We start from the raw sequence: 12,965 nt of genomic DNA on the forward strand, positions 1-12,965 counted from the left end.
AATGTTAATGGAAAAATATATACAGTGTACAACCAACTTTTTCACAAATAAATCATAAAAATAAAAATGTTAAGTTTGAAAAAAACTAATCATATATTAAATAGTAAGTTAAAATAATTAAATCAATTAAAGAACGACACTGATATTTTTAATAACAATAAACATTTTATAAATAAATACAGATATTTTTCATAACAATAAATATTTTCTAAATAAATACAGAGATAAAGATAGAGATAGAGAAAACTCCACGAGTACAGTGCTTGGCAAGAGATCAAGTTACTTACGAGTCAATTTGACTCCACTCCTTCCTTCCTAAAACCCCTTCTTTATTTCATATACTATAATTATTATATTACTCCTATATCTAAAATAAATGGAAGTAAATAATCAAACTTATGTATATCATCATATATAGAAATACATTGAGTCTAAAACAAAAAAGTTACATTGAGTAAAAAGAAAATACATAAGACATAATAAGTCTGACTTATAAGTCTTGTACTTTATTCCTTTATAAAAAAGTATTGTACTTTGTTATAAAATTCATTTAAAAAAATTATCATATATTAAAAAAAATTGTAACGATAAAATTATCAAATAATGTAAACTATAATTTTAGAAGTAGGTACTTTTATACAAAAAAAAAAAAGAATTTAGGTTTTTCAATTATAAATTAAATACTTTCTCTATCTTAAATTATAAACACTTTTTAAGATTCTTTTGTCTCCAAATATAATTATTTTTTAAAATTTATTGAATTCATTTATTAATTTTTTATAAACATATCATTTATTAATATTATTAATTTATTTTGAAAAATGAAAAGTAAAAAAATAAAGACTTAATTGCAGTTTTAGTCCATTTATTTTTACTGATTCACAAAATTGGTTCATTTATTTTAAAAATCTTATAATTTTTGTCTATCCCTCTAACTTTTTAACTACAAAATGATAATTATGATGCTTTATATATGATACGATAATATAGAATGATTAATATTCATAAAATTAAAATAAAATATTGTAAAAATGTATCTTTCAATTTTGGAAATTTTTCATATTTTTAATTTAATTAATGACATATGAATAATTTCTGCATTTAGATGATTCTATATTATATAATTGTATATCACATTATTTAAAATATATTAAATTAATATTTTTTAATTCAAAAATCTAAAAAAATGATCAAAATTATCAAATTTTAAAACAAAAATATCAATTTTAAAATAAAAATATCAATTTTAAAAATTAAATAATAGATTGATCAAAACTTCAATTAACGTAAAATTAAATAACTATTATCTACTTTTCTCTAATAAATAAATGTGAAAAGAACAAAAAAAAAATTATAAAAAGTGTTTGCTAAGTGTTTATATAGAAAGAGTAAAAATATTTTCATAAAAAAATTATTATTTCTTTTATAAAGAATTATTATTGCATAGTATTTTGAAGAAAAAAATACTACAATGTATTAATATTAAAGTTCAATGAAAGCTCAAAAAAAAGTTGAAAGCATAAAAGTAATCTTATATACCTTTAATGAAAACAGGAGTTTTTGTAGATAAATAAAGGTATATAAGATTACTCCTGTTTTTTTTAAAGGTAATCTTATATAATTTCTTTAATAGAAAAATAGTAATCTTATATAATTTCTTTAAAGAGAACAGGAGTGAACACATGAGTAATTTTATATAATTTATTTTTTAACTTTCTATTTTCTAGATAAATAAAGTGAATAATTTAGTGAAAATTTGATTAAAAATTATTTAATCAAAATTCACGTTATCAAATAATTTGTCCTTATTAAAAGTTTTTTAATATTAATAAGAGTTTAATTGCTATTAATTTTATTGAAGTTGCGACCTCCTATTTCCAATCAGTCCTTGAGAAAACTATTTTCAAAGAGATTACTTAACGTACTTGACGTTTGTATTTTTCAAACAAAGAAACAGAAAGAAAAAAATAAAATAAAAAAATGCGTGGAATCAGAACAAGAACAAAACCGCCGATTATTCCATATCCCAACTCGGACTCCACCTGACTCAGCGTCGACTCAGTTGACTCGTCCCCTTCAAAAAACTCCAAAATCCATCCTCCAACATCACTAACTCATCAAGCATGTCATCATCACCGGAAGGAAAACGATTAGAAGAAGAATTATCATACCCAATTCTAGTAGCGGAGCGAGTTCGCTCAGCGATAGAAGAATCCGACTCATTCAAACTCGAGTGTTCCGAAGTATGGAAACAAGTCGAACGCCTCCTTCAAATGCTCCGTACGGTGGTGCGATTCGCCGCTAATCCTCCTCTTTATGAACGTCCCGTCCGACGAGTCGCCGCCGAAACGGCGAAGAATTTAGAACGCGCTTTAACCTTAGTCCGTAAGTGTAAACGCCGCAGTATCCTCCACCGTGTTGTTAGCATCGTCAGCGCCGCCGATTTCCGGAAAGTTTTAGGTTATCTCGAAGCCTCCGTCGGAGACATGAAGTGGCTTTTAAGCATCCTCGACGGCGACGGCGGAATTATCGTTTCACTTCCTCCAATTGCGAGTAACGATCCTATTCTTTCTTGGGTATGGTCTTTTATTGCTTCTATTCAAATGGGTCAATTGAATGATAAAATTGAAGCTACAAATGAACTTGCTTCACTTGCATTGGATAATGATAGGAATAAAAAGATTATTGTTGAAGAAGGTGGTGTTTCACCTCTTTTGAAGCTTTTTAAAGAAGGTACTTCACCTTCTGCACAAATTGCTGCTGCTAATTGTTTATGTCATTTGGCTAATGATTTGGATAGAGTTAGGGTTATTGTGAATGAGGCTGGAGTACCTGCTGTTGTGCAGGTTCTTTCCGACTCCACCATTAGGGTTCAAACCCTAGCTGCTAATTTAGTTTCAAGGATGGCTAGACACGATCCTGTTGCTCAAGAGGATTTCGCGAGGGAAAACGCGATTAGACCGCTTGTTACGCTTTTATCGTTCGATACTTCCGTGGATGAGCAGTTTGGTAGACAGAGTATTCATTCTATTTTTCAGATTAATAAGGAATTAGGGAAGAAAACTGATTATAGGTCTGCTGGTACTGGTAGTCGACAGTTTGCGAATTCGTATTCGAATGCATATTATTATACAGAAGGGAGTAGCCGAGGAGGGAATCATAGGAAGGAGAGGGAGAATGAGGATCCGGCTGTTAAGCTTCAGCTTAAAGTTAGCTGTGGTGAGGCGTTGTGGATGCTTGCGGCGGGCAGTGTGTCAAACAGTAGGAAGATAACTGAGACTAAAGGGATGCTTTGTTTGGCTAAGATTATTGAGAAGGAACAGGGAGAGTTGCAGCGGAATTGTTTGATGACTATAATGGAGATAACGGCTGCAGCTGAATTTAATGCTGATCTTCGACGGGCCGCGTTTAAGACAAACTCCCCTCCTGCTAAAGCTGTTGTGGAACAGCTTTTGAGGATAATTAAAGAGGTTGACAGCCCGTCGATGCAAATTCCGGCGATAAAGTCAATTGGTTCGTTGGCCAGGACATTTCCCGCTAGAGAGACTCGAGTGATTGAACCTCTAGTAGCACAGCTGAGTAATGGAGATACAGATGTAGCAGATGAAGCGGCCGTTGCTCTTACCAAGTTTGCTTCTCCAGATAATTTCCTATATGTTGAGCATTCTAAGAAAATAATCGAATTCGATGCAGTCCCGGCACTGATGAAACTGCTGAGGAGTAACGAAGTTAACCAGATGCATCATGCGCTAACTCTTCTCTGCTACCTTGCGCTACATGCCGGCAGCAGCGAGTCGTTGGAACAAGCAAGGGTGTTGACGGCTCTAGAGGGTGCAGATAGAACAATTCTTCCTCAGCATATAAGAGATTTGGTGTCTAGGGCAATATTACACCTCAACTTGTATCATGCAGGAAGGAATTCTCAACCAATGTCATATTTGCCTTGAGCACAAATTCATCTAGTTTATGGACCTTTTGTTTTAATGAATTCATCAGAGTATATAATGAGTTGGTTTCGTCTGGCCTACTACTGGGGATTATGGGAAGTTTTATTATATAGAAGAAAAAAAATACTTCAAGAAAATACATTAGGTTTTTCAGCTTGGGCTGTTTTTAATCCTTTTTCTCCCTCATGAAACTATTTAATGGGGTGGCGGTTGTGCAGAGATTATTTATATTGGATAATCAACTCTCTTAGTCAATCAAATTTTTTGTTTGTGTACTTATTTTGTTCATGAAATATGTTCTCTACACCACATTTTGATAGTGCAAATTCTTATTTTTATTTTTAGGATAGAAATTTTCGAGGTTAAATTCGTTCATCGAATGTACAGTCCTGCTTCGCCATTCAAATTATTTTTCCAGTTTACTTCTGACCTTACCTCTTGATCAATGATCAACACATACCTGTGTAATTTTACTGAAATGTGCTTTGTTCATCAGTCTTTGGGATTGTATGTTAAGTTGATAACGGGCTCTATTCACCTCTTGTAATAGCTTGTTTGACCAGTGCAGATGATGACAATGGCGATCAGCATTGTCATTGTCGTATATACTTCTTATACAGAAACAAGAACCGATTATTTCCCAATATTTCCACTTGTATATCTCATCATGTATTTTATGCAGAGTAAACTTGGGGAATGCCAGATATGAAGGAGATAATTTGCAGTTGGTCTGGAAATTTTATTGGATTGTTTTCATGAGATATGTTGATTTCAAGATGTACTATGACATAGATATAAAATTTAATTAATTGTGCCTCTCAATAAGTAGCAGCAATTGCAAAGGAACATTTGCTAAACTCTTTCGTCAAGTATCTTTTTTGTAAATATTAATACCTAAGGAAACAACCCACTATATTTCTGAATAATTGTTGTAGCATCTCAGGCTACAAAAGTTCTCCTTATTAATTTGCTTTCTAGGTCTAGTTTCCCGAAGTGCAAATATTTGAATGGTAAACTTACAGACCCTTCAGTTGGAACGAAATAACTTGTTTGGATGTGTACTTGCTTGCCTGTACAATACAGATAGTGTTGCATTTGCACAAAATAACCAGTTTTTCAACTAAACCACGTCCATATTCATAATTTGGTTTTAAAAATCTGAGTATTTAAATATGATTATCTATTTTCTTAATCGGTTGTTAATTTGGATGTTCACATATATATATATATATATCATGACCAAATTTATTTTTTCTACAATTTGTTATTCTTTTTGGGAAAAAAATTATTTCTATTTTAGGTCAAAATTTAAAAATTGTAATTTTTTTCCAAACAATTTTCTAAAAAATCTCAATTTTTTTTTTTTGGAAAAAAAATTCCAAACAATTTTTTTTTTAAAATAAATAAAGATTTTTGTATTTTCTTTTTGGAGAATTTTTTTTATTTTAAGACTGATTATGGATATAACCAGTTTTTAACTGGTTTTATTAAATCAAATCCAACTATATAAATTGATTATAAAAACCAGTTATGATAAATAATTTTTATATGGATATAGATTGATTATGTGGATATTGTGTCCATGAACAACCCAAAATACAGACGGGTAGACAATATTCCACCAGCAAGATGGTTCGGGTATATTGTCTTACATTAGAGATGTAGATTGAACATGGCAGGGGCTAAATGCTCTCTGAACAAGTTGTGTGTTGTGTGGCCTATTTCTACGCTGCAAAATTGTTTGTCCTACTGTCTTGTTTGTCTTAACCTGCAGTGGTTAGAGCATAGCTCATTGCAATCACGATTTTTATTTCATGATCTGTTCAAAAAAATGAATGTCACAGTTTTTATAGAGATCAAAGTTTATCCTTCACGGTACTGATACGCAATCACTGAATTTGGTTACCTTAACATTCGCCAAATTTTATGTGCTATCTCTTTGAATGTCTGTTTATAATAATAAAAATAATATAAAAAAAGATTGAACATGGTTGGTTGCAGATTAGCAATGAACTTTAGTAGAGGTTAAATGATACTTCTGTGACGTCATGCAGATAAGTTGCTACTTCACTATCATCCTTACTGTACAACATAAAGAAGTTGCAACAGACATAATATATGAAAAGAAAACAAAAAGCCGTTTATATTCAACTCAACTCTGCACAGTTCACCTTATAAAAAATTCATCTAGCCTTTTTTGAAGGAAAAACATCTAGAAATGCACTTTGATTTGTATTTGTACTACAGAGCACGAACTAAAAGTTAAACATCAGAAGTAGGAAGACAGACCACTAGGGTCAGAATTAGTAATACATAGGTAGTTGCTTGGCCAGCTCCTGCTTTCTTTGTCCTTATGCTTAAGGCAATCTTTCTCGACTTAGCCCCTAAGATGCATGGTCATAGTAATGCAACTTCTTGCTCACAAATCACACATGCTTTAGCTCAATTTGATGGCAAAGCACGCCAACTATCCGCTAGATGCATGGCATGATTGCGTGAAGCAGCAGAAAGCCGATGAACAATTACATTCTTAACGTGAGCAGCACCCTTTTCGCCAGCACGGCTAGCAAGTTCCAAGTACACCAAAGCCTTTAACATATCTCCCTCCTGTAAAGATATAATTTAAGACCTCCATTAGAAAGACATAAAATAGTGAAGTTTCAGATGTTGTCCACCAAATCAGACTTAATATTAGAACCTCATCGTTGTAAATAATCATTACCATAACTTTAGTTATTGCTGACAACTATTCCAATAGTATAGACGAAATCCATATAAGATCGTCAAAAAATATTTAACCAATAGCAAATTTGAGGCAACTGATCGCAAAACTTGGAAGGACAAATGTCAAAACGCTAAATTGAAATACAACCTCGTGCTCAAATAAATAAGCAGTTCATACATGAATAAATAACCTCTAAATCACAACATCAAACTAAAAATCAGGCTGACACCCACCTGAAGCCATTATAGGTTACAGCACACCGTTCAGAACGGGGAAGGCAGAAACAAAAAAAGGAGTCCTCTAAAGAACCAGAAACAGAGAAAGTAAGGGCCACGTGAAAGAAAACAAGGGAAGGCAGGGAAAGGTGAAGAAGACATCGCATGCGGTGGGCTGCAGCGCATAGACGTTAACAGCATCACAGTTGGTGGCAGAGCATGGAGGAACAACGTCGCAAGGAGGAGACAGCACCATAAGAGAGCGAGACAAACTTAGGGTTTTTTAATCTTTTTTTCTAACATTAGAGTCTGTGTTTCAGCAAAGGAAGTGTTTAAAAAACATGACTTTTTCACAATATCCCACCCGTTTCAGCAAGTCCTGTTGCAAAATGATTGACCCAAACATGCGATCCTACAATCCCACTTCAAATTTGCAAGTTTGATCACACGCACACCTCTAACGATCTGGCAGCACCGAACCATGGCCGTGGGTCGTAGAATCGTTAAATGTTCGAACCTTGGCAGCGGCTTGCGATCTTTGACTACATTGCTGGCACATATTAAAAGTAGAGGTATAGCACAAAAGGATATATACTTACAGAATACAGAGCAAGTCCATGCTCAAATTGAGCTTTACTATGACCACGATCTGCAGCCCGCTTCATCCACTTTCTTGCTACTTGATGATTGCGACTCAGTCCTTCCCCAAAAGAGTAGCATAAGGATATATTGTACATAGCACGAACATACCCGCCTTCTGCAGCTTTCATATACCATTTAACCTATTCCAGGAAAACTTGTTAAAAGCAAAAATAGGAATATATTATTTTGATAATAGAAGAACGTACAATATTAGTATACGTCAATTCTCAAACAAAGAACCATGCAGATTTCCCAGCTTTTAACCCCTCCCCTTCCCAGTTCATTTATAACTAAAAATTGTAGTAGAGGAAATGGATAGAACACCAACAGCTTCTCTTATATTGCTTCTGTTCCCACCATCTCTATGAAGACAAAGAGCAAGTTGGTACTGGGCACGGATATTCCCACCTTTGGAAGCTTTATATAACCATTTTAAAGCTTGCTCAGTGTTTGGAGGTTCAACTGCATAAATTGGTATACCTTTGTCAGGCATAAATTATCATCATCGATTCCTTTGCCATTGTCAAGATATAATGATACTCATTAAAATTCACTAAAGATATAGATACACTGATATAAAAAGTAACAACTTGCCCTATATGTCATTTCATAATAGCACACAGAAGAACTTATGTGGAAGCTTGTTGCAACAGCTTCTCTATCCTAAGTATATATAAAAGCTCCCAAACGAGTTGCTTAGCAAGTATAATCTAGACCAAAATTAGCTTATTTAAAATAGATTTGTCTCTTCTAAAGTGAGTGATTAAAATGAGTAATTAATAGAGAAAATCATGGATCGATATTTCAACCATCTATGATTTGCTATGCATATGCATATAATATCAAATATTGGTATGTTGATATCACTCACTTTATTATTCTCTAAAGTAAGTTGTTCACTTAAGAGTTGTAAGATCCATCTAAAATAACCTTTTCAATTTTGTAGGAAAAGGTGGTCTCCTATAAACTATTTTAGATGAACTCTATGTAGCACCGACAATACTTCAGGTCAAAAGTGTCTTGCTTGAAGCACTGACACATACACTACTTCAGATTGAAACTTGAAAGTGTGTCTTGTTTGAAGCACTGACACAAACACTACTAATGATTTGAGAAAATGAAAATGATTGAATGTAATAACATGTATCAATATCTGACACCGGCACATTTGAGATATTGCACACACCTTTATTTAAAGTGTCGGTGTGTCGAGTGGCCATCACCGACACAAGTGGTTCTGTTCAATCACTTTTTTGTTAAATTTATTACAAGTATCGATGTGTCAATATCAGTGAGTGTCGTGTGTCCGAGACTGTTCTTCATAGGATAAGCTTAAAACAACGACGTTCATCCTGAGATGAATGAATGTATGCAGTATGCAGCAAGAGCAAGAAACTATTGCAATGCACTTGGACAGAACCTATTCCAGATACCAACCAATAACCAGCAACAAAAACAAAATCCAAAACGCACATATGATTATCAAAATTCCACTTCGAAAACATGATTTTGGAAATGTAATAAACGTTAAGAACAAAATCAACTACAAAAAAAAAAAAAAAAAAAAGCTTGTGGAAGTTTTCACCTTGAAGATACGAAATCCCCAAATTACACTGTGCAGAAGCGTTTCCAAGTTGAGCAGCCATTAAATAAAAATCAAGAGCCTTATGCTTTTCTCCCCTCTCCCAGTAAATAAGACCGGCATCCACCATAGCAAGAGCGGAGCCACGAGCGGCAGCTTTCGTGAACATATCGAGTGCCTTATCCGTATTCTGACGAACTCCTCGTTTTCCGTGCTTGAACCGCTTCCCCCACATAAGCATCACCATTGCCTCCCTCAGTGACCGGAGCGCCTCCCACCACGACCGACACACCAGCGACGTCGCTTGGAGATTCGGCTGGTCAAAGGAGGCTGCTATTTTTGTTAGAACGTCGTACGGAAGGGAGGAGAAATCGGCGTGTTCGGTGACGGATGAGGATGGTTTAGACGGCGGTGGGCGGGAGCAGAGACGAACGGAGCGTGCAGAGGATAATTCGGAAGCGGTTAGGTTAGGGAGAGGAAGAGAGGTGAAAGGCGAGGATGAGGAGGTAGAAGGCCATGTTTGGTGGTTGTTCATAATCAGTTGCGGTGGAACGGTGAGTGGTTGAGAGAGATGGATACTGTTGTCGGTTATTCATTTATTCATTATCACATATATAATATATTATTATTATTATTATTACAGCTATCACCAACTTCACTTGTCTCGTTCAAACTTTCTTTAATTACTACTACTAGTAGTATTAATTAATCAACTCATAGATTAATGGTAATGGATACGTCATATTCATTATTCACATTCAATATTCCACAACCATTTACCATTCTCCCGAATAAACATATATACTTCCGTCCTTATCAGATTTATTAATTTTAACTGTTAATTAGAATATATGTAGTAATATTTCTAAAACACTTTATTCTTGTTCATTATAAATTATAAATTTGAAACTAGTTTATAATAATATTATATATCTTATTTTGTCTTTTTAAAATATTCTTACTTTATATTATTTTAATTTACTTATTTCTCTCTCGTAATAATAGACATTAATAATTTTATAAAATAATTATTAATTATGTTTTGAACTTAGAAAATTATGAATAAAAAAAAATCTTCTATAAAATATATTTAAAAAAGAATGAAAATAGTAATTAACATTATAAATTTTCAAAAAATAATTACATCTTTGCAAAAGGTAGTATTAATTACAATAATTAAAAATAATTATATCAATACTGATTAAAGTATAATAGAAATAAATAATTAATATTTTACTCATATAATAAAAGATATAAAATAAGACAAAATTATTTACTAAAATAAAACAAATAAAATATTTTATAATATAATATTTTTTATTACTCAAAAAATAAAAAAAGCAAACATTGTTAGTCTTTTTTAAAATTATTGTTGATAAAACAGTTAATCATAGCATTTAATTTATACACACAACTAATATATAAAAAATATACTATTAACCAATAATAATTATCAGATTAGTAAAAATATTTGTATTTAGTTATAACTATTTCTAAGATTATATATATTAATAATCATAATTTGTCGACATTGTAATCTTTTTTACATTGTAATCTTTTTTACATATCAATAATATATGAAAACTATTCTCTTAACCATATCAATACACATATTTAATACTTACAATAGTCTTTTATATACAAAAAAAAATAGGTCACTTTAATTCTGTATGTAAGAAAATATTTAGAACTTTTATTTACTAAAAAAAAAATCAAATTCACTCAAATTGATAAAATATATTGATACAATGTAAATTTAAATTTGTTAAAATTATTAAAGATGAATCTACGAATAAATTCAAAATATTAAGTTAATAGTACAAAATTGTAAGTTGTTTATTGACAAAATTTAAATATCAATAATACTCATTTTTTGAATATTGTTGACACTTATTAATTGAAATTTATAATAAATTAAAAAAATTATATAAATTTAAATCAAATAAATATTATAAAAAGACGAGAAAAAAGATATATTACCAAGACGAATAGTAAAATAAATCGCATTCTAACAACTAAATCATAGAAGAAAAGTTTTATGAGTGTGTAATTTAAACTACTCTACCGTCGTGAACTCTCTCATTTGTACTTTATTAGGTTGAGGTTTGTTGCCTTTGCTATCTCTATGAAGTGATTGACACTTATAAATTGTCTATGGATTTTATTATTTTTTTTACATATAATATTATTAATTATTTTTTTTTAAAAGTATCTTTATATTTTTGTATTTAAAGATTCTTTCTTAAAAATTTGAACCATAATTTTTTTTTTCCATTTTTCTATGTTCATATTCATTATTTTCTCTTAAAATTATTGTGCTATAAATTTAATATTTGTATTTTATTCTTTTATTTTATTTATATTTATTATTCTTATATACATCAAGTATGTTGCGAAAAGTGGAAAAAATGGATGTTATGATTATATAAGCTCAACAAAATTCACATTTTTAGAGATAGACGAAATATCATTTTTATAAGCCTTAACATAAAATAGATTTTTTTTAAAAGGTTACTAAGTCATAACAGACTTTTAAAAATATCATACCATGAATTAAAATAAAGCTTTTAGTAGATAATATATATGGCTCAAACTTTGAGTTTTTTAAATACACATGATCTAATTAAATAAAGTTTGGTCCGACCAATTCTCTCTCTTATAATTGTAATTTTTGTTGGGCTGATGTATTAAAATATTTTTCATAAGAGTTTTGTACCGTGTACCCCCCACCTGTACCTTCCACCCCCATCCCCATGAAAAATATCATATCGCCCCTAATGTTATCTATAAAAAAAAACCCCAAAAAAATCACCTTCTCTTTTTTTCATCCATTTTCTTCGAAAGTTTGAATTTTCCGAATCACATTTTGCAAACATTCGTACATTTGAAATTTTCGAAACTCAAAAGTAAGATAACCTTCGAATCGTTATTTTTCCATATCTTCGAAAGTTTTCATGAACATGAAACTTTCGAAGTTCATTGTTTCCCAAATTTTTGAAACTTTCTAAAGTTTCCATGAACATGAAACTTTTGAAATGCAGAAACATTCGAAACTTTCTAACAATCTGAAAGTTTCGAAATGTAAAATTCAAAAACATGAAGTTTTTCAGTTTCGAAACTTTGGAATTCATGGAAAGTTCTGAAATTGTTTCGGAAGTTTGGCCTTCAATGAAACTTCCGAAACAAGCTTCGAAAGTTTAGGAAGAATACGAAAGTTTTGAAATACATTTTTATTTGTTTAGCTTTTTTTTCATTTTTTTTTATTATTGATATATTACAATGCCTAGAATAAGAGGTGCATTTAACCAAATTATTCGCAACGAGATAGGTGATGGTGCAAAGAGAATTCTACCAACAACATCAAACAAACGACGACATGAAGCAAATCGTCCAATTAAACAGCGTCGTCGTAAACAGGATGTTCAGGATGATGTCGTTGAGCTAACTGAGCCTGCACAAATGGAGGAGGATGTCCCTGAGCCTCTGCAGATGGAGCAGACTAAGGAGTAGTATGTTGCACATGCTGATGATGCTGATGGTATTCATGATGCTGATGAGCAAGATCAGCAGCCCGGATTCCTCGGGGGATCGGTAGTGACACATGTGTTGACACAATATGAACACCACGTGGCTCGGAGGCTATGAGAAGGAGAGTTATATTTTAATTGACGAATCCAATTGCTAGTAAAAAGATAAGAGAAGACTATTTTGATGGTGTTTTGTTTAGAGGAAAGAATGTCATATTCAGATTATGAGACAATGGCACCAATATGACATTATATAATGTTGATATCACGTAACCCAAGTCTGGTACAATCATCCACTTATCTTTTCCTTGAGCACCCAATCCTGAA

General features: G+C 31.9%; 2 protein-coding genes across 2 annotated transcripts; one reads left to right on the forward strand and one right to left on the reverse strand.

The window, feature by feature from the left end:
- The first annotated feature begins 1,895 nt into the window (after positions 1–1,895).
- Positions 1,896–4,222, forward strand: LOC101507342 (uncharacterized). Its single transcript, XM_004489726.4, has one exon. It carries the CDS (start codon positions 2,124–2,126, stop codon positions 3,945–3,947), a length of 1,824 nt encoding a protein of 607 aa, XP_004489783.1. The 5' UTR covers positions 1,896–2,123; the 3' UTR covers positions 3,948–4,222.
- Positions 4,223–6,247: 2,025 nt separating this feature from the next.
- On the reverse strand, positions 6,248–9,728 carry LOC101507651 (F-box protein At1g70590). The gene is made up of 4 exons (XM_004489727.4): positions 9,115–9,728; positions 7,858–7,991; positions 7,487–7,669; positions 6,248–6,554 (listed from the first exon to the last, which is right to left on the reverse strand). Exons 1-4 carry the CDS (start codon positions 9,644–9,646, stop codon positions 6,390–6,392), a joined length of 1,014 nt encoding a protein of 337 aa, XP_004489784.1. The 5' UTR covers positions 9,647–9,728; the 3' UTR covers positions 6,248–6,389.
- Between the last annotated feature and the right edge of the window lie 3,237 nt (positions 9,729–12,965).

This window comes from Cicer arietinum, chromosome 8 (assembly GCF_000331145.2).
Source record: "Cicer arietinum cultivar CDC Frontier isolate Library 1 chromosome 8, Cicar.CDCFrontier_v2.0, whole genome shotgun sequence".
Lineage (NCBI taxonomy): Eukaryota > Viridiplantae > Streptophyta > Magnoliopsida > Fabales > Fabaceae > Cicer > Cicer arietinum.